Source organism: Humulus lupulus, chromosome 5 (genome assembly GCF_963169125.1).
Source record: "Humulus lupulus chromosome 5, drHumLupu1.1, whole genome shotgun sequence".
Taxonomy (NCBI): Eukaryota; Viridiplantae; Streptophyta; class Magnoliopsida; order Rosales; family Cannabaceae; genus Humulus; species Humulus lupulus.
Genome location: NC_084797.1, coordinates 102,527 through 121,833, shown reverse-complemented (window position 1 = coordinate 121,833; position 19,307 = coordinate 102,527). Strand labels below are relative to the sequence as shown.

General features: G+C 35.7%; 3 protein-coding genes across 6 annotated transcripts; all 3 read right to left on the bottom strand.

Annotated features, from left to right (window-relative positions):
• Nucleotides 1-5,988: 5,988 nt before the first annotated feature.
• LOC133834145 (probable folate-biopterin transporter 7) lies at nucleotides 5,989-9,483 on the bottom strand. Of its 4 annotated transcripts, none has more exons than XM_062263654.1 (4): nucleotides 8,854-9,483; nucleotides 8,642-8,766; nucleotides 7,602-8,488; nucleotides 5,989-7,319 (listed from the first exon to the last, which is right to left on the bottom strand). In XM_062263654.1, exons 3-4 carry the CDS (start codon nucleotides 7,861-7,863, stop codon nucleotides 6,211-6,213), a joined length of 1,371 nt encoding a protein of 456 aa, XP_062119638.1. In that variant the 5' UTR covers nucleotides 7,864-8,488; nucleotides 8,642-8,766; nucleotides 8,854-9,483; the 3' UTR covers nucleotides 5,989-6,210. The 4 variants fall into 4 exon arrangements, with proteins under 4 accessions (XP_062119638.1, XP_062119641.1, XP_062119637.1 ...); XM_062263657.1 differs by having other exon boundaries at nucleotides 8,646-8,766; XM_062263653.1 differs by having other exon boundaries at nucleotides 8,642-9,048; nucleotides 9,178-9,483.
• Nucleotides 9,484-9,616: 133 nt separating this feature from the next.
• On the bottom strand, nucleotides 9,617-12,248 carry LOC133834146 (maltose excess protein 1-like, chloroplastic). Its single transcript, XM_062263658.1, has 7 exons — nucleotides 11,406-12,248; nucleotides 11,234-11,323; nucleotides 11,040-11,141; nucleotides 10,824-10,942; nucleotides 10,114-10,176; nucleotides 9,944-10,005; nucleotides 9,617-9,844 (listed from the first exon to the last, which is right to left on the bottom strand). Exons 1-7 carry the CDS (start codon nucleotides 12,108-12,110, stop codon nucleotides 9,762-9,764), a joined length of 1,224 nt encoding a protein of 407 aa, XP_062119642.1. The 5' UTR covers nucleotides 12,111-12,248; the 3' UTR covers nucleotides 9,617-9,761.
• A 1,920-nt stretch (nucleotides 12,249-14,168) lies between these two features.
• On the bottom strand, nucleotides 14,169-17,804 carry LOC133834144 (RNA polymerase sigma factor sigA-like). Its single transcript, XM_062263652.1, has 9 exons — nucleotides 16,923-17,804; nucleotides 16,624-16,822; nucleotides 15,746-15,838; nucleotides 15,512-15,640; nucleotides 15,368-15,421; nucleotides 15,201-15,278; nucleotides 15,047-15,109; nucleotides 14,826-14,938; nucleotides 14,169-14,510 (listed from the first exon to the last, which is right to left on the bottom strand). Exons 1-9 carry the CDS (start codon nucleotides 17,573-17,575, stop codon nucleotides 14,402-14,404), a joined length of 1,491 nt encoding a protein of 496 aa, XP_062119636.1. The 5' UTR covers nucleotides 17,576-17,804; the 3' UTR covers nucleotides 14,169-14,401.
• Between the last annotated feature and the right edge of the window lie 1,503 nt (nucleotides 17,805-19,307).

Below are 19,307 nucleotides of genomic sequence, written 5' to 3'. Positions count from 1 at the left end.
TCGTGAAAGGAGACCCCTTTTACAGTGTTCTGTAACTTATATTTATAGGCGTATGGGAATACCGGGTCTGGGCCGGATCCGACCCAGGCCCATCGGGGAAATGGAAATAAGTGGTCTTTCTAGTGGAGGCCCAATACAAAAAGATACAAAATACATGGAGTCCAAATAAGCTAAGGCCCAATAGGTTGACCTTAGAACTATGCATCGCCCGACAAAACGGCGCTTTTGGTCTGATCACTTCGAGTCACAAGGCAAATTCAGGAGACAAGACCAGTCAGATTACTTGGCTGCGCAGTCCTGACACATCGGCGTGCAATCCCGAGGTGACCTTTTCTGCAGGTGGAAAGTGGGGGACAACGCCCACGTGGAGCGAGGCGGCGTCAGGATCCTGGACGCCTGGCCTCTTCAACCGGGGGCGGGGTGATCCGGGTCCATTTACCTTTGTCCCGCTTCGTTTACCCTTGGCCCGGACAGTGCCAGGGGTCCGGGATTGGGACGCGTAGGCCGCGGCGGTTCGAACGCCCGGACTATCGTCGCAGAGGACGGACCCGGAGGGACATTCCGGACCCCTCCAATGGTCCCAGACATGAATCCCTGGTCCATACCCTTCCCCTTGTGCACTCTACATACCAGGCCCGCGTGCTGACCTGGCCCCTGACAGTGGGCCAAGACGAAGGCCCCGAGCCCATGCAGGAAATGGGGATAACACTAAGATACAACAACTGTCAAACAGAACGAAAGTACCACTACGTCTGCTTGGGCGAACTCGAAACAAACTTTCCCTCTATCACCAGAAAATACTGCAAAGACTAGAGGGTGTTTGACACCTTAACTAAAAAACTGTTTTTTGTTTTTAAAAGCTAAAATCTGTTTTTTGAAAACAAGTTGAGGTGTTTGGCGTTGTTTTCAAAAAACAGTTTTTAAAAACAAAGTTATAAAAAAACATAAAATTTTGAGAACATCAAAAAGTTGTTTTCTGTTCTCAAATTTTTTTTGTCTATTTTTTTTTATCACATCACTTTTTTAATTATTATTATCTAACATCATTTATTGTCACATCATTTTCTATGTCATTAGTTTCTCTCTCTTCACTTTCTCTCACATCACTTTCTCTCTCCTCATTTTCTCTCTCTCCATTTCCTCTCTCATCACTTTCTCTGTACTCACTTATCTCTCTCCACTTTCTTTCTCATCACATTCTCTCTTATTTTTTCTTGAATCAATTTCTCTCTTCTCAATTTCTATTTCTTCAAATTTTATCTCCTTACTTTTTCACTTCTTATTTTTCATCATTTATTTTCAAATTATTTTATCTCATTATTTATTACAAATTTTTAAAATATTTTTCTCTTTGTAAATATATTTGTTAATTTTTTATTTAAAATTTTAAAAAAAATAAAACAAAAAAATTGTTTTTAGAAAACATTAACCAAACACTTATTGTTTTTTTAAAACTACAAAAACAGTTTTCTGTTCTCAATTATGAGAACACAACTTTGAAAACAAAAAACTGAAAACAATGTCAAACAGGCCCTAAGTGTGTGATACTTTATATATCTGTGTCAGAATTAATTACACGTTAATATCAGCAGTTACCCAAAATAATTTTATGATAATCAATCAAAATTACACCAATATTTATTATTTATATGATTTTTTTTTAACACTTACTCAAAGTGATTATTTTTTTATAATCAATCGGAATTACACCATTTATTATTTATGCAATTTCTCATTTGCCTTTGCCTATAATGTACAAACACCCTCTAATACCTGCAAAATCTTCTCTTTGAATTTAGGTTACAATTCATATGCTTCTCAAATTTATTCAATATTGGCCATAACAAAAACAATTACAGCTCTCAAATAAATTACAATAACTATAGTAGATTAGATGTACTTTTTTAAGTTAAAGATATTATAGTATAGATACTAGGCTATAATACTTAAAAACTAAATTATAAAATTAAAAGATACATAACACACTTCCCAATAATCTTTGTTCCATTATTATTTGAAGGATAGCCGCAAATGGCTCTCCTTGCTAACAACTCAACACAATTAATATTATTTTAAGTGAATTCTATTAGTCTAATAAAAATTAATTTTACACAAATTCCAATTAAAAATAACTTTTTTGAGTGACCCAACTTAGATTATGTTGGTCGACAGAGTTGGTCATAAATATAATAAAAAATCAGGATAAATGCTCTAATATTGTTGCTTTCATATTTGCTCCTCCTAGAGAAAAAAACGAGGTATGATAAATTACTTTTTGAATTCTAAACTCGTGAACAGTTTTTGGTGCGATTTTTTTTTATGACCGTGTATATTGTAGCTATTTAGAGCATCCTACAAATTTTCAGAAAATTCTGAATAGTTTACAGTACCGAAAACTAGGTTCAAACATGTTGTTGCACGTGTGACTAATTTTTTTTATGCAAGTGGAAAACAATATGTTTGAACCTAGTTTTCGGTACTATAAACTATTCGAAATTTTCTGAAAATTTGCAGGATACTCTAAATAGCTACAATATACACGGTCATAAAAAAAAATCGCACCAAAAATTGTTCATGGGTGGAGAAACACTAAGAGCCTTACCGGTAGGGCTTAAAGTGAAGCCCCTATAAAAAAATTGTCATATATATATATAAAAAGCTACACCGATGTCGTGTGCATAGTAACAAAACTTTTTAATATATATATAGGACAATTCTCTTATAGGAGTTTCACTTTAAGCTCTACAGGTAGGGTTCTTATTGTTTCTCGACTCGTGAATAATTTTCGACGTGACTTTTTTTTATGACCGTGTATATTGTAGCTATTTAGAGCATCCTGCAAATTTTCAGAAAATTTCGAATAGTTTACAGTACCGAAAACTAGGTTCAAACATGTTGTTTTCTACTCGCATAAAAAGAATTAGTCACGCGTGCAACAACATGTTTGAACCTAATTTTCGGTACTGTAAACTATTCAGAATTTTCTGAAAATTTACAGGATACTCTAAATAGCTACAATATACACGGTCATAAAAAAAAGTCACGTCGAAAATTATTCACGAGTCGAGAAATAATAAGAACCCTACCTATAGAGCTTAAAGTGAAGCCCTGTAGTAGAATTATATATCTATATATATATATATACATATAAATAAATATATAAACCTAAACCACCGATCTCGTGTGGAGAGTAACAAAACTTTATAAAAAGCTTTGTTTTTAAAATGAGGTCATTCAATTCAAGTTAGTGAAACAAAGAAAGATTTTAATAATCTTTTAGAGTGGCGCATGGCATGTGTTATCTTATCATATCACCTTTCCTTTGCTTATTAAACAAGTAAGCATAACCAGACACACCCATAAATAATATCACTATCCCACGTGGCAAGTCAAACCTTTTAATTTAGTGACACGTGGCAATAAAGATTTGAATTAAAAAACAAAGGCAAAAATAAAGGAAAAGGACCTTATCCAATACTACTCTTATTACGTATCCTTTGGTCTCTGTGTTCCTTTGGATCTGTGATCTGAGACGAATATTAACTCATCTCTCTCTCTCTGAATGGCTCTCAGGATCGTCTACGGTGTGGTGTTCCTTTCCTTCTCCTGCGCTTGCATCAAGCTCCTTCATCTCTTGCTCCACCCTGTCTTTTACTTCACCACCACATGATCTATCTGTTTTCATACATATGATCTTCACCATCAGAAACAAATGGGTTAGTCAGATTTATTATTTTGGATTTTCAAGAAATGGGTTTTCATTATTTCATTCAAAAAACTACATGTCTTTGTGGTTCTGGTAGAAAAACTATATAAAGATATATACATATAGTTTTGGTTTCATATTTATTATACTTGTAATTTAAGAATGTTTGTTTTGTGTTCGATGAAATCTCGCTATGGGTTGGGAAATGATGTACTGTGGCTAATTGACTTAGTATCCGAAAGGACTATACTCTTTTTATCTTTTGAAATTTTCATATCAAAGACTGTTAATTAATGATCCTCTAGGAATGTTAATTAATTTAATTTGTATATAGAAAAATAGATTTGGCCAACTTATTCAAACATTGAAAGTTAAATTATATCTACTAGTGTATATATATATATATGGGTTTATATTTTTTGGATTGGACACTGTTTTGATAAATTTCTTTTCAACTTTATGTTTTATAAAATTGTTAAAATAGAATCATAAACCTGATTTTGGTCAATGTTTTCTCAACTAAAATCATAAATAATTTACCAAACTAACAATTAAGAACAAAAATAAAATCATTATGCTTAAAAATTATGTTTTATATTTAATTTTTTTTTATCAAAATTGAGTATTGAGTTTAGGGTTCTATTTTAACAATTTTACAAAACATAGGATTCAAAATGTAATTTATTAAAACACATGATAATGAGACAAAACACAACATAAAAAAAAAAAAAAAAAAAGTATAAATCCTATATATATATATATATATATAACCACCCCTCATACATATTTCTTTACTCTTAATTACAAAATGTGCTTAAAAAAGGTGAAGGTGTAGCTGAATGTTTTAATGATTTTTATTATTAAATTATTGATATTTCAATCTAAATTATATTTTAATGCTTTTATTTAAATAAATTTTTAGGGAGTTCACTTTGAAAAAATAAGTGTTTGATGACATTATAATTGTAATATATATAAAACTACGTCACCTATTATTTTATTAAAATATATTAAATTAAAAAGAGTGTAAAAAAGAGTGGGCTAGAGAGTCTCTTTATAATTTCTCATCGTATAATTAGAAGCATTTACAATAAGGATATATTTTTTTTTTAAACTGTCCAATCCGAATAAACCATCCAAATCAAACAAAAAAAAATCGACAGAAAATGCAACGCGAATGTGACAAAAATTCAAATCGCTCTATTATTATATTGGGCAATTTAGAAATTATACAAACTCGGCTAAATAACCTGAATAAACCGATTAAGAATTTTTTTCATTTATATATATTTATATTACGCATATTATATGTAATATTAAATATTATTTTAAAAATTTTAACAATGATTTTAAAATTTCAATTTAGAATAATATGTCTAAGTTCGGAACACGTATACTATACTTTTAGTTTGTTAAATCTAATTATTTGAACTTTTTTTTTAAAAAAATAACTTAAAATTGGTTTGGGCAGGTTAACTCAACCAAACCGCCTAAAACATTGAATGGGTTAAACTTTTTTTTCTTCTTAATTGGACGAGTTAGAGTTAAATTTTTGCAACCCAACTTTTACGTTGGATTGATTAAATTACGTTATAACCCGATCAAATCGACCAATAAACACCCCTATCTACAACTATATGTGCCAGTCTCAGCTAAGAATAACACCAGTCTTGCCTTTACAAAGATAAGTAGTTTAACTTTAATTCATTGCAAGGCAAAGTGGAGTGTAGATTATTCCCATTTGCAAACCTAAATATCCAATGCTATATAATATCTTACATGATATAGATTTATTCAGATTTTTATCTATAATTATTTAGAGGAGGAAAAGAATGTGTCAAATCCAACATGATTCTAGTTTCAATATGGAAGAGCAACTAAATTTTACAACCTAATATTTATATTAATTGATGTTTATCATCTAATATATTAATATTATGGACAATTCTTTTAAATGGGCTTTACTTTAAGTCCTAACAGTGAGACTCTTAGTGTTCTCGGCCCGTGAACAGTTTTCGGCGCGATTTTTTTTTATGACCGTGTATATTGTAGCTATTTAAAGCATCCTACAAATTTTCCAGTACCAGAAACTAGATTCAAATATGTTACTTTCCACGCGTATAAAAAAAATTAGTCACGCATGCAACATGTTTGGACCTAGTTTCCAGTAACAACATGTTTAAATCGAGAACACTGAGAGTCCCACCAGTAGAACTCAAAGTGAAGCCCTATAAAAGAATTCCTCATAATATATATGCATCTTTCCTTTACCAAAAACCAGATGAATCAATAAAATACATGCGTTCATTAATTAATGTCCTCTTAATGTTCAATATATATGTACATACATAGACTATACAATACAACAAATAGATTTAGTTCAAGGAATAAAATAAATGGATGATGAATATCAACCAATATGAAAAATACAGAAGAATCTGAAAAGCTGTAGCAGCAATAAATCCACATTCAATATAATCAAGAATGAATGTCAGCTAGCTACTCTATTCACTTTTGGTCCTGGAAGAAGATGAAGATTTCTCAAGCTCATCCTCTGGGATACAAGATGACCAGAACAGTGGGACAAGGGTACAAACCGCCTGTATTGCAATGGCTTTCGGCAAGCCTGAGAACTCATTAGCAGGGGTCACCCCAACATAGGCTGCAAGCGCAACTCCAAGATAGCCACTCACTATCATCGCCAGCGCTACAGCCGACATCACCAGCGCCATCAGAGACCCCTCGCAGCCTGCAGGGCACAGCCTCGCTATCACCACGCTGAACGGCAGTATCTTGAAGAAGAAGAGAACCTCCAAAAGCCCTGAGAATATTACTACATACACCCCATCCGGGACTCCAATGCTTCGGTACACTCCTTTTACAAACAGCACATCTGATAACATGAACAACGCCATCGCCACCTGAAGTCCTGCTATTATTGTCCTGGATGATGCCATCCGCTTCAGGGAGCCGTTGTAGACTATGCTCCATAAAAGCATGGCCACCTGCCCGAACACCTTGGAGATTCCCAACACTGAAGAGTCAATCTTCAGATGTTCTGTTTGATAAAAGAACATTGTGCCTGTCAGTGCAGGAATCACTGCATAAGATAGTGCAAACCATGTGATTGACCGTGCAATTGCTGGCTTTCTCAAGGCGATTGTTAGCTGCGAAAGCTGCTTCCTAACCCCACTGTCAGATGCCCTCTTGGGAAGGTTGAGTGAGCTCTCCCTGACCATGATGGTGACAAAGAGTTGGAGAGATGCCAGAAGGCCAAAAAGGAGGAACATCTTCTGAGGGGACACCCGGTTGATGATGAGACCGCCCAGGAGATTTCCTAAGACTCCTCCGGCGGATGAAGCTATCCATACAAATGATTGGAGCTCACCTGAGGAGGAGGAGGAGGAGGAGGCTGGTGATGGAGATGGCTGAGATGTTTTGGAGGAAGTAGGCTGCTGCTGTTTGCCTACCTCTGCAACAATGGCATCATTCGCAACCTCAGCTATTGAAGCCCCAAGATTACTGAGTAGGAGATATAAGGCCATGGTGGTTATTGAAATGCTTGAGGGAGAGATAATTGCTAATGCCAGCCATGACAGTGCTTGTAAGAAAGCTGCAACAACAGAGGTTGAGTTAGAAAGCACTCTTGGCTATATGATCACATCTGCTTTTGGGCTTTATTTTTTATGCTACTTTTAGTTTTCTAGTCATCCCAATAAAATAACATAATCTATGAGTGGAAAAAAGCTTCTTATGGGCATTGATTCATGAATAATTATGATTGGACAATGAACAAGATTAGAAAGACATGTTATGTTATGAAACAAAAGAAAAGAAAAAAGCATCTACCTAGCTTTGACTTTTGAGTCTTAAATATTAATAAAGAATTATATACCTCCGAAGGCGATGTACGGAATACGATGCTGGCCAGAGAGGTAGAGGGCATCGGAGAGGACGCCATAGAGAGGCTTGGCGACCATGGGAAGGTTGGCAGAGCTGAGAAGGAGCTGAATGGTGGAGGGATCCACTCCAACCCCATCCTTGAGGAAGAAAATCACTGCCATCCATGGCAAGCACCTGAATCCCTGCACCCAGTAACCTATACCCAGAATCCTCTTCTGGGTCCTCCCCACCACCTTTGAATCTGAATCTGCCATTTCTATGTCTTTATTACTATATATATATATATAATGGAGTCCTATATATAATATATATTACTGATCCTCTGAGAAAGAACAAAGTTTCAAGTTTTGAACTCTGTATCTAAATCTGTTATCTTGGAGAACTGTTCTCTCTCTCTCTTTTTCTTGCACTTCTTTTTTTTTCTTCTTATATTTGACTGATACAGATACAGACACAGACACAATGACACGTGTCTTGTTAACTTTTGCTTTATTTTTATTCTATTGCTAGAGATGACGCGTGTCTAATTCTTATTCTCTCCAAATTAGCATTTTACTTTATTATTATAGTCGGTGAAAGAGAGAGCTAAGCTACTTAATGTTCAAGAAGATACAGTCTAATTTATTTGACCATTTTGCTGGATTATTTCCTAGTGTTTATTGTTTCTTCTACTACTTTCTATAAAGTAACATAAATTATTAGAAGCAAAAGTCATAGCATTAGTAAATATCATCTTCTGTCTAAAGACTTGAGAGTTTGAGAGAATGATCTAAGCAAAAGCAAAAGGTAGTAGTTACAATTGCATCAAAGTTTTTCAGCACCGGCAAGCAACACCAGAGGTCCCAAATTCCTTTCCCAGACAGATTCCGATGAGCATAACTGTGGGGGACCAAAGTTACCAACATAATAAGTACGTTTCAATAGTTGATGACAGATTAAATTTACATAAATTTAAAATTAAAATCTATGAATATGTTGATGTTACATTTAACTACCATTACTCTACACAATACAATATTATACAACTATTACCAACATTGCAGAAGAATTGTCAACTCTCTCTACTGTTGATGTTAAACCCTTGTTAGTAATATCATCTCACTGCATCGACATTTGGCTCCTTCTGGGGTCGGGTCCACCACTTTCAAAGAGATCAACTGAGGATACAATTGGTTCGTGTTGATTTCTCACAAAAGCTTCATTCGATTTTCGATTCAAGTTTTAGGCAGAAGAAGAAGACTTACACCTCTGCAACTATAAGATGGTTCAATGACTTGCCAATGCAATGACCTTATTCACTGCTTCAAAAGCATTATCAGTGTCTCTGTCAAAATGCAAAGTAAATTAGCACAACTCGTACAATTATGCACTAAGAATATCAAAGGAATTCTTGTAACATGCCTGGATAAATCCTTTCGCAGAGACAAGGAAACAGTTTCCTTCAGCGGGCAATAATAACAACAAAAATAAAACTAAATCAACAATCATGTTTTCTCATGAAAAAAGCTACATACAAAACCAGTTCAGTAAAGGGACACAAGAAAAAGTAATAGATCAGCATCACATACCAGCCTCGGTGAAATGTCTGCGCATTTGCAGGTAGTGATCTGTATACCTGTTCAAAATCATCAGAATGGTATTCTTGAGCCTCTGCTTTTAACTAAAACGAGGTTCCTTATCTTCCCCTTTCACATAACTTCAATTATTTAAGATTTCTTAGAAAAAAATGACATTTTGTCTAGTCTATAGTATCTTCTACAATAGAGAGTATTAGATAGATTTTTGCAGTTCACCTCTCAATTGTCACTAACACAAACCAAGTTTTAAGATTTTCAACATGTTTTAGAACTATAGTGTAAGATGAGCAGTAACCGTAAGTATATTTCTAGTACATGTGCAAATTCTGTGGATGACATGATATGGTTGAACTAGTAGCTTTGATTTATTATTACAGATTATTGTATTTCAGGTTCTTGGCAACAGCAATTCTATCACAGTGCAAGGACATGAAAAAAAAATTATTGAATTACTTAAACTTCAAACCAGAAAGTAATTTCCTATAAAATTGAAGGGTTACAAAAGCGATTAATTCTAATTCCTCGTAACATTTATTGTAATAACAATTTAAAAGCTACCCAATCAAACACTCTCTCTAAGATCCAGAAATCAACTCTTTCAATGATGTGAAGGGTGAGTTATATCCATGAACTACAGTGTCTCTCCATAGAGCCATTCCTGTTAGTAAGAAAAAGCCAATCAGAAATCACTTAAATGCCCAAGATAAATTTTCTTACGTGTTCTTTCGGGGATTGTATCAGTTAATGAGAGACAAACCTATCCACAATACGAAACCAGCGGTTGCTGCCAAGAAGAATTCCTTGCTGATACTATTGAACCTGAAGGAAAGCACAAGGTCTCATGACTCAGGTTAATCTACTATCTAAAGTGCATAGGATTAGGGAACACACTGCAAATGAACCACAAAATATTAAAGAGCAACTTACCAGTACAAGCAGGCTAGATTTCCATATCCATAAAAGAAAGAAGCCCAAGAAGAACCGAGAAACCTGAAATCATATCATAACTTCATCAAAGGCTAGTTTTTATTCTTTATTAGGTTTTGTCAATATTTCCCTTGCCACAGTAATGTTATGGTTATATGCTGTGAATGCACCTATTTAAACATGGTCGCACTTCATCTAAAGGTCTTATTCCAGCCGAACCATTGTGTCTTTACTACTACTATTTTGCATTTTCTTCTAATATCTCATGTCTCTCTAACACCAGTAGTACAAGCCCTATAACAGCTAGTCTGCTTAAGCTCACTAATTCGCTTGTCATAGTTTTATTAGTTGATGAAATCATCAGCCAACAAAACAGTTTCCTCTATATGATGTTTTAAATAGGAAGCAGCAGCAGTAAAGACCGCATAGAATTCGGTAAAAAAGTGAGAACAAAAGGCCCAAAGTGCAGCAGAAGTAATTTGTTACTTGTCACACACATGCTGCAGGAGAGACAATGAAAGCAAAAGGTTTTCCAACAGTTGTTCCCCACACTTTCTAAATACACTCATGGATCCACACTAGTAATGCACTATAAACTAAATGAGAAAATTAATAACACCTGACACACCAAATGCTGCTATACTACCATAGAACTTACAATTTGATGCAGACAAGGTGTTTTGTTGAAAGAGATTGAAAAAATGCATTACCACATGAAATCACGAGTTAAAAGCGCACGGGGGATCATTAGTCCATTGCCAATCATTGCAAGCAGCATAGAGAAAGGCGATAAGCCTTTAATGTTGTCAGGATTGAGGAAATTTGTCCACTGAAAAAGGAAAGGAAGCAACAATCATCAAGTTTATATACCAAAATGAAGTTGATTCGAGATGAGCAGAAACAGCATCACAGACATGGATAATTACCATTTGTGATACTGGCATCCACATGAAGAGCAGAGTAGCCGTCCACCCAGATATGGCTCCAACAAATTTGGTGCTTTTCTCAGATAGTTTGCCTAGTCGTGCCTGAAAATGTTATTGACTACAATGTTATCTTGAAAAGCACTATCTTTGTACTCTAATTTGACATGTATAAGAAGAAAGTTTTAAGGCTTTACCATAAGAACAGCTGCAACAGCTACAACAAAAGCTAGAGCCCCGGGCAAGATAGTGTTTGGTATATAGGGAACAAAAGTGGACCACATAACCTGTATTTTCAGATTTTTAGAATCAAACTCAAATACTCAAATTCCATTTCGAAATCCAAATTAGTCAAATTCAAATTCTGACCTGTGGCAAGGCTGATAGGCCACCAATCGTAATTACGTCCTCCCAAAATCTCCATACTGAATCATTAAGCAAATAGAAGTAATTCAAGAAATTAACGAGCAGACCCGTTACGACGAGAACGGAGGTGGCGACGAAGTAAGGGAAAGGCATAGCATCGGCCATGGCGAGCTGAGCAAAGACGACGAACTGAGAGAGCACACCCAAGGTTTGAACGACGATGACTTCCTTCTCTCTCTTCTTGGCGAAGTAGGAGAGCAAAGAGAGGTTTCCAAGCAAACCAGTGAGCATTCCGAGCCAGGGGACAGCCAAAAGGGCGGATTTGTTTCCGGCGAGGAGATTACGGGCGTTGAGGATGATCTGGGGTAGCTGGAGAAGGAGAAAAGGAATATTGGAGGCTGCGGAGAAGTTTGCGGTCAAGGAATCCCATTGCTGGAGGCCAAGGGTGAGGCTGTTGGGGTGGGGGACGTCGGAATTGAGGGAAGAAGGGGGCCGATGAGGATGGTGATTATGATGGTGAGGGTGGAGACTGTTGAGTTTGAGGTTGCGATTGAGACTGAGATTGAGATTGGTGGAAGAAGAGGAGAAAGGGAGAGATTTCACAGAGATATGCCGATGATGATGATGATGATGAGCCTTGGTGGTGGTGGTGGTGGTGATAGGAGCAGTAGCACAAGCATGAGAGAAAATGAGAGCACACTTTGCCATTTTGGGTTGCAACAATCAGCAACAGCTCCGGCGGTGGTGGTGGTAGCTCCGGTACCGGTGGTGGTGGTGGTGGTGGTGGCTCCGGTGATAGTGGGAGTGGCAGTCTGCTATTTGTTTCTATTTTGGAAAAAGGCCTTTTCTTTCGATTTGAGTGTGTGTACATGTGGATCTGAAAGGCTCTCCTAAAAGGGCGACACGTGGCGTGGACCCAACCCTTCTTCTTTGATATTTTCCATTTATTATTATTATTATATTTTTCATTTATTATTATGATATGATATTTTTCATTTATTATTATAAGATCCAAGGTTGAATAGATCCACTATTTAAGCGAGATTTCTATTTAGAGAGTAGTAGTACTAGTACTACTCTTACTCTAGTACTTGTTTTTGGAGTAGAATAATGTATATCTTACTTGTTCAACAACTAAAATCCATATGATTTGTCTATTAGAATATTCTAATATTACAAATCTTTGGAAAAAATAATGAGAATATTCTAATAGAAATACAAGAAACCACAAACCAACTATTACCCAATATTATAGTGGCACGTAGGGCTAAGGATAAAATCCGAAAAATCGAAAAAACCGTGTACACCGACCTACCGAACACCGAAAAAACCAAAACTATTTAAACCGAAAACCGAAAAAACCGCCGACGGTGCAAACCGCCACTGTTCGGTCGATTTGGAAATTTTGGTGAACCGACCAATAAAACCGAAACCGACCGAACACAATAAAATAATAATATAATATTATATAATTATTAATTATTAAAATTTTTAATAAAAAAAAAAAAAAAAAACTTAAGGTACTTATAAATGTAATTATGTTCTATATATTTATGTTTTAAAAACACACAAAAATGGATTCTAACAATCCAAAAATTTTAATTTTTTAACTAAAACTTTAAAAAAAAAACAATAATCAATTCGGTTTGGTCGGTTTAACCGACCAAACCGCAGTCCAAAACGGTCGGTTTTTTTTTAAACTGGTTTGATTCGGTAGGTTTTTGGATTGCACCAATCCAAACCGAAAACCGAATTCTGGATTTTTTGTTGTGAAAAAACCGCCCAAACTGACCGATGCTCACCCCTAGTGGCACGTGACAGCTTAAATAGCTGAAATGACAGTTAAGAGAAGTGGTGGTGACAGCTGTAAGAAAAACATAACATTTGGTGATTTTACCGTCAACGTAATTAAATGTATAATCACGAAAATATTAGGTATTTATGCCGCAAATATCTCAATATACTATGATATGATGTATCTTTACTTTTTGACTATTACATAAAATATCATGTTCTCTACTCATCTAAGCACATAATCAACCATTGTGAGTAGAATCAGAAACTCAATAAAGAACAGCCAATGAAATAGCCTTTACACAATCAACCACAACTCAATCACAATGAAAAACCCAATAAACAAACATGTCAACTCTATAAGCCAATCCAACTAATAAGTGGGTGAAATTATGTTTGGCATTAATTTTAATATTTTAAATTTAAAATTTTTGTTCGAACACACTCCATGTCCAAAACGGTGAGTTTTGTTTTGATTCTCATGTTAGTTGGAGGAAATAGAAATAAGGTTGCTGCATCATCATGCAAATACGATACAACCAACCACAAACCACCCATTACTTTAATTACTTCCATATTATTCTTCTTTTCAATTATTCCAATGTCAACATATGTATATGTATATATTATTTCTAAGAGGGTTTATAATTATTTAGACTTTGTATTTTGCCTCGTTACCTGTTTGGATCATGTGTTTTGACAAATTATTCTTTAGATTCTGTGTTTTGTAAAATTGTTCAAAATAAGCCCCTAAACTTGATTTTGATGAACAAAAAATTTAATATAACAACACAATTTTTAAGCAGAATGACTGTATTTTTGTTCTAAGTTGTTAGTTTGATGAATTATTTGTGATTTTAGTTCAAAAAACTTTTATCAAAATTGGGTTTAGGGGTCAATTTGAACTATTTTAGAAAACACAAGGTCAAAAAAATACTTTATCAAAACACAAAATTCATTAGACAAAACACAAAATCTAAAAATATATAAACCATTTCTAAGAAGAAGAAGAAGGAAAAGTGCTCCAACTTAAACTTACAAAAGCTTTGTAATCAGTGTATGTTACTCTTAAGAGCCTTCTATACTAAAATGATATCAAATCAGGAAATGAAAACAAATGGGTGATACAAATTCCCTCTGCATATATATATACAGTCTCTGTATAATTTCTTTGTTTTTCAACCATACATACATACAAATTGTGATTATTGTTTCACAAGCATGGCCTCCATCTTTCTCCTCCTTGCACCATGTTTTAGTTTCTCCATTGCAACAAGTCCCACTTGCCTCACTCTTTCTCTGGACAAACCTATTCTGAAAAGAATCAAACACACATGTGTTAGAATGTGAAAAGTGGTTTAGAAGTAGAATCTGGTGCATGGTAAGAAGTATGGGTATCTATCTCAAAACCAATTGGTGATGAGTGGAGTAACTCTGGTTCGATCGTTGGCTCTTGATACCATGTTAATACATGGTAAGAAGTATGGGGTTTTATCTCAAAACCAATTGGTGTTGGTGACACACTTTCCATGTGGAATATTTTCTTTAACAACACACAATATGTCAAGAAAAAGAACATAATTAACCTCTAATGATAATGTAAATGTAACCAAGAGCTAATAACCTCACCGTTTGCTAATATCCTCCCAAGTAAGACACTCGTTATCCAAACCATAGTAAAGGCGTATGATATCTCTCTCCCGTTCCCCGAGCGTCGTGTTCATCAGCTTGTTCACTTCCTCCTGCACATTTTTACACAATCATGTCCCATTCTCCATCCCCACGAAACTACTACGTGGCAATATCGAAATGTCAATCACAGTCACTGTATTTTTGCAGATGTTACTCACCTTGAGCGCCCACTCATCTACTCCGTGCCATGGGATGTTATCAGGGCATTTATCTGCAACATACTGAACAATTCAAGAAGAAGAAGAAAGGTCAATAGCGACGAGAGGAAAAGGCTGGCGTGGCAAGGGAACTGTAGAGCGCGAGCACACTTACACTGTGATGAGTTTCTCCGGGTAGACCATTCAAAGAGGGAAATGCATCCCTATCAAGGGAGAATACTTTACTGATTGCCTACATTTGCAGACATGGTAAGTAAAACAGAAGAGAAAAAACAAAAACAAAGATGCATACACAAATAGAACGAATCGAGAGTTGAATACCTCGGTGGCATTCCTAACTTTCTTTTTGGACATGTTTAGGCTTTCTGCTATCCTCTGTTAAATAACATTCAGCAACATATAAGAATGGCATTTTCACTTTACATAACAGGCAAGTAGCTCTTAAGGATAAAATGACAGACTTACATCAATCGATGGTGTTATTCCTTTCTCTTCCAGTTTCAATTTTGCGTTCTTGATTGAACTTAACCTTTCGTGTAAATGTGTGGGCAACCTTAAGGTTCTCGAATTTTCAACTAGAGCTCTCGAAACACCCTGCCAAAAGTAGAAAACCATTTCCCTTCTTAACTCTACTTCTAGAATACATATAAAAATACACAGATTATATATGGGATCATGCACTTATGCTAAACTATTTACCTGCCGTATCCACCAGTAGACATAGGTTGAAATTCGGAACCCCTTGGAAGAATCGAATTTCTCGATCCCACGGAGAAGACCAATTAAACCACCCTACAATAGAGTAGGAAAAAGAGATTTATGAGCTTCTGCATTAGGATCCAGGTAAGTAAATATGAGATTAGTTGGTGGTTTGTATCCACTTGAACACCCTCTTCTAATATGCTAATCTTTTAGGGGTGAGTTCTACCCAAGTGGTTGTAACAAATGGTAAGGAGTGACCTTGAAAAAGTCCAGAGTATGGAGGACCAATGTGGTGGTAGTCCCATTATTAGGATCCTAAATCGACTAAGTATGGAATTGGTTGTTGGCTCTCACAACATTATGATCTAATCAATTAGAGTTCAACTAATTCAGTTATAGAAAAAAAAATAAGAGTTATGAGCCAACACCCTCTAGTGAGACTGAGACCTAACAATATTGTAACTATGGCTGCTTCCTGGAATGACGACTGACCCTACAAATCAACATGAGTCTTTCCAGTGTGCTTTGTCCTCACTCGCACGCTTCCTAAGAAAACTTCCCAGGAGGTCACTCATCATCAGATTGCTCCAAGTAAAACGCACTTAACTGAGTTCTCAAGTGATGGGCTACCGAAAAAAAGATGCATGCATTGGCAGGCATGGATACTACCAGTCAATCCATTTAAACCATTTTCAATTGTGTAGTCCCATTTAAACCATTTTCAATTGTGTAGTCCCATACTTAGACAGTCTTAGAAGGCATTGCACAGTTTAACCCGGTCTTTCTAGTTACGGATCACGGGATTCTAACGGTCACAAATATGCTCTAATTAATTACAATTCAACTAATTTAGCCATAGAAAAAATGATAGATACCTGAACAAGGTCAGCCATTTCAGCACCCATATTGTCATATCTTTGAGCAATGGACATGACAAGACGAACATTGCTCATTGCCAACTTCTCTCTTGCCAAAGAAGACTCAATCATTTTGGACTGTAATTCTGCTCTTGAAATCTTCAATGAAGTTGCAAGTTGTTCATCAGAGGGTTCACATCCCAGTCTCTCTTTCAATCTAAACACACCAATCAATCACACAAAAGTTGTTTCACTTTAACACAAAACCAAAACAAAATCAACAAAAGAGTATGAATAAATGAATGAATGAGTAATACCTGGACTTGTGGTCATCCAAGGAAAGCCCAATCTTAATCTTATGAGATAACCTCACAACCTCAGCATGGGAAAGCAAATCCTCAGACACAACACCCTTGACATAACCCTTGAATCGATAGTGGTTTTGAAGATTAGGAGCAGCGGTAGCAGTCAAAGCCGAGCGAGCGAAAGGTTTCTTCCTAGATGTGATCCTCCTCTGCCGAGCAGAAACGCCGGAGCAAGTGATTGGAAGCTGTTTGTTGTTTGGTAAGGAAGCTTTCTTCCTCTGAAACGAAAGGGTCCACTGCTTCTCGAGCATGGACTTCTGGAGCAGAAGAAGTGCCTCCAAGTCACTGGAATCGTGAAACCACGGCGGAGGAGGCGGAGCAGGGGTGGTTGAGCTGGAAGGAACAGCCTCCACATTCTCCCTGAGAGCTCTGATGGGGTGAGAAGCGTGTTGGTGATTGGGACTGGGATTGGAAGAGGAAGAGAAGTTGGCGACGATGGTGGTGGTAGTGGTCTTGGGCGAGTAAGAGTAAGAAGAATGATCGTTGTTAGAAAATGAAAGCTTTTCGGAGATATCAGAGTAAGAAGAAGAAGAAGAACCCAGAAGCCTCTTTCCAGCTGATGCAGCAGCAGCCGTGTTGAGCCCAATTACTGCAGCTGTGGCCATTTCTGGAATCTCAACTGATCATCCCAAATCCCAAAAATGCAATCTTTAACAATAGTAATCTTCACAAGATTGAATCTTTAACCGAAACTGAAACTGGGTACTTCTCAATATGGTTTGGTTAGTTGAACAAACAAGGTGCACAGTGGTCATAGGCGGTGAAATCCGAGGGAATAATAATATTATTATTTGGGTTGTTTCATTTTATTTATTTATTTTATTAATTAAAGAGAAAGATTTATCCTTTATTTGTTTGTAGAGGAGAGAAATAAAAATGAATAGAGAAAATAGAAGAAGATATTGAAGGGTGAGATTTGATTGGCTGAAATAGATATTGTGAGGCTGGTTCGTGTGGCGCGTGGTTGCCCATATACTTCTTCTATCTTCTTCACTAACTCTCTTTGAGAATATTTGGCCTTTCATCAACCACAAAGAAAATGGTTATGGTATTATCTGTATTTTATACGTATTCAAATACTTGATGTATACATTGTACATGTCACGTACATTTACCACACGTTATGCTAAGGGGCACCACTGGTGTCCGACACCATATAGAGGTGACATACATATATTGGCAGGGGCGGACTTAGAATATATTTTTACTGGAAAAAAAAAAACATCCATTAACAAAAATACATATGAATAATATTCTCATGAATTAAAAGCAAAATACATGTGGTAAAGTTTGAAATAAACAAACAGAACTATAAAATCTTAAAAAAGAAAAAAGAAAATGTAAATATTTTAGTGGGGTCAATACATTTAATTATTAAAATACTTAAAATATTACAAAAATATTAACATATGTACATGTAATTTATAAAAGTTTACTGGGGTCAGTTGACCACACTCGTTCCACATTCAGTCCGCCCCTGGATATTGGTGCAATTTAATATCGGGTCTCGCACATTTGAATTTAATAAGTATTATGAGATATCGCTAACCAACTATAGAGTGTCACTTCATGTGGTGTTGAGTATCTTAAAGTATATTACTATCACCACTAGTGAGTGAAAAATGAAAACTCACCAACCAACCATATGCCAAATAAATTCAATATACAAGAATTAATAAATTTCCCTTAACAATAAATGCTAAGCTTTTGCCATTTTGCTTTGGTGCTGTTCAACTTGAAGAAAAGGCTCAACAACTCAACATTAACAATACTACAACTTATTTGATGGATTTTTAATTAACTTGGTAAGAAAAAGAACCTCACAATAATATGTGAAATGATAAAAAATGGAGCACCTAGCAAATGAATCAAGAAACATAACTTCATCCAACAATGAAAACCCAAAAGTATATGCATTGCATGCAAATTGGACAGAGGCAACCATTACCATAAATTATAGGGGTAAACATTTGACTCGAAAAATCTGAAAAACTCGCTTGACCCGCAACCTGAATACCCGATTTTTCAAAATCTGTCGAATTTGGGTAAAATCTGGTCCGTACCCAACATGGTTCGAGTCGAGTTCGGGATTTTGAAATTAAGGACACACAGGTTCGGGTTACACCAAAACTCATACATAATTTAAAAAAAAATTGAAAAAATTAATGGTTTTTTAAAAAAAAAAATTACCAAGGCCCAATTTGTAAAAAATCAACATTACCAAACCAACAACAAAGTTAAAAAAAACATGTGAAAAGTAAAATAAAAAAGTGTCAAAAATATGGTATTTTTGAATTTTTTTTACCAATCCACATTTTCGGCCCACAGCTCATTTTT

Bases quoted from the DNA above. Each gene is read 5' to 3' on its own strand.
- LOC133834146 (XM_062263658.1), bottom strand. From the start codon at position 12,110: ATGGCAAAGTGTGCTCTCATTTTCTCTCATGCTTGTGCTACTGCTCCT. The intron at 10,943-11,039 runs GTAATTATCCAT...TTCCTTTTTCAG, and splicing joins GGATGCCAGTATCACAAATG to TGGACAAATTTCCTCAATCC. The intron at 10,177-10,823 runs GTAATGCATTTT...ATATGATTTCAG, and splicing joins TTAACTCGTGATTTCATGTG to GTTTCTCGGTTCTTCTTGGG.
- LOC133834145 (XM_062263654.1), bottom strand. From the start codon at position 7,863: ATGGCAGATTCAGATTCAAAGGTGGTGGGGAGGACCCAGAAGAGGATT. The intron at 7,320-7,601 runs GTATATAATTCT...CTGTTGTTGCAG, and splicing joins TCCGTACATCGCCTTCGGAG to CTTTCTTACAAGCACTGTCA.
- LOC133834144 (XM_062263652.1), bottom strand. From the start codon at position 17,575: ATGGCCACAGCTGCAGTAATTGGGCTCAACACGGCTGCTGCTGCATCA. The intron at 15,110-15,200 runs GTAAGTGTGCTC...TGAATTGTTCAG, and splicing joins CCGGAGAAACTCATCACAGT to TATGTTGCAGATAAATGCCC. The intron at 14,939-15,046 runs GTGAGTAACATC...AAAAATGTGCAG, and splicing joins TAGATGAGTGGGCGCTCAAG to GAGGAAGTGAACAAGCTGAT.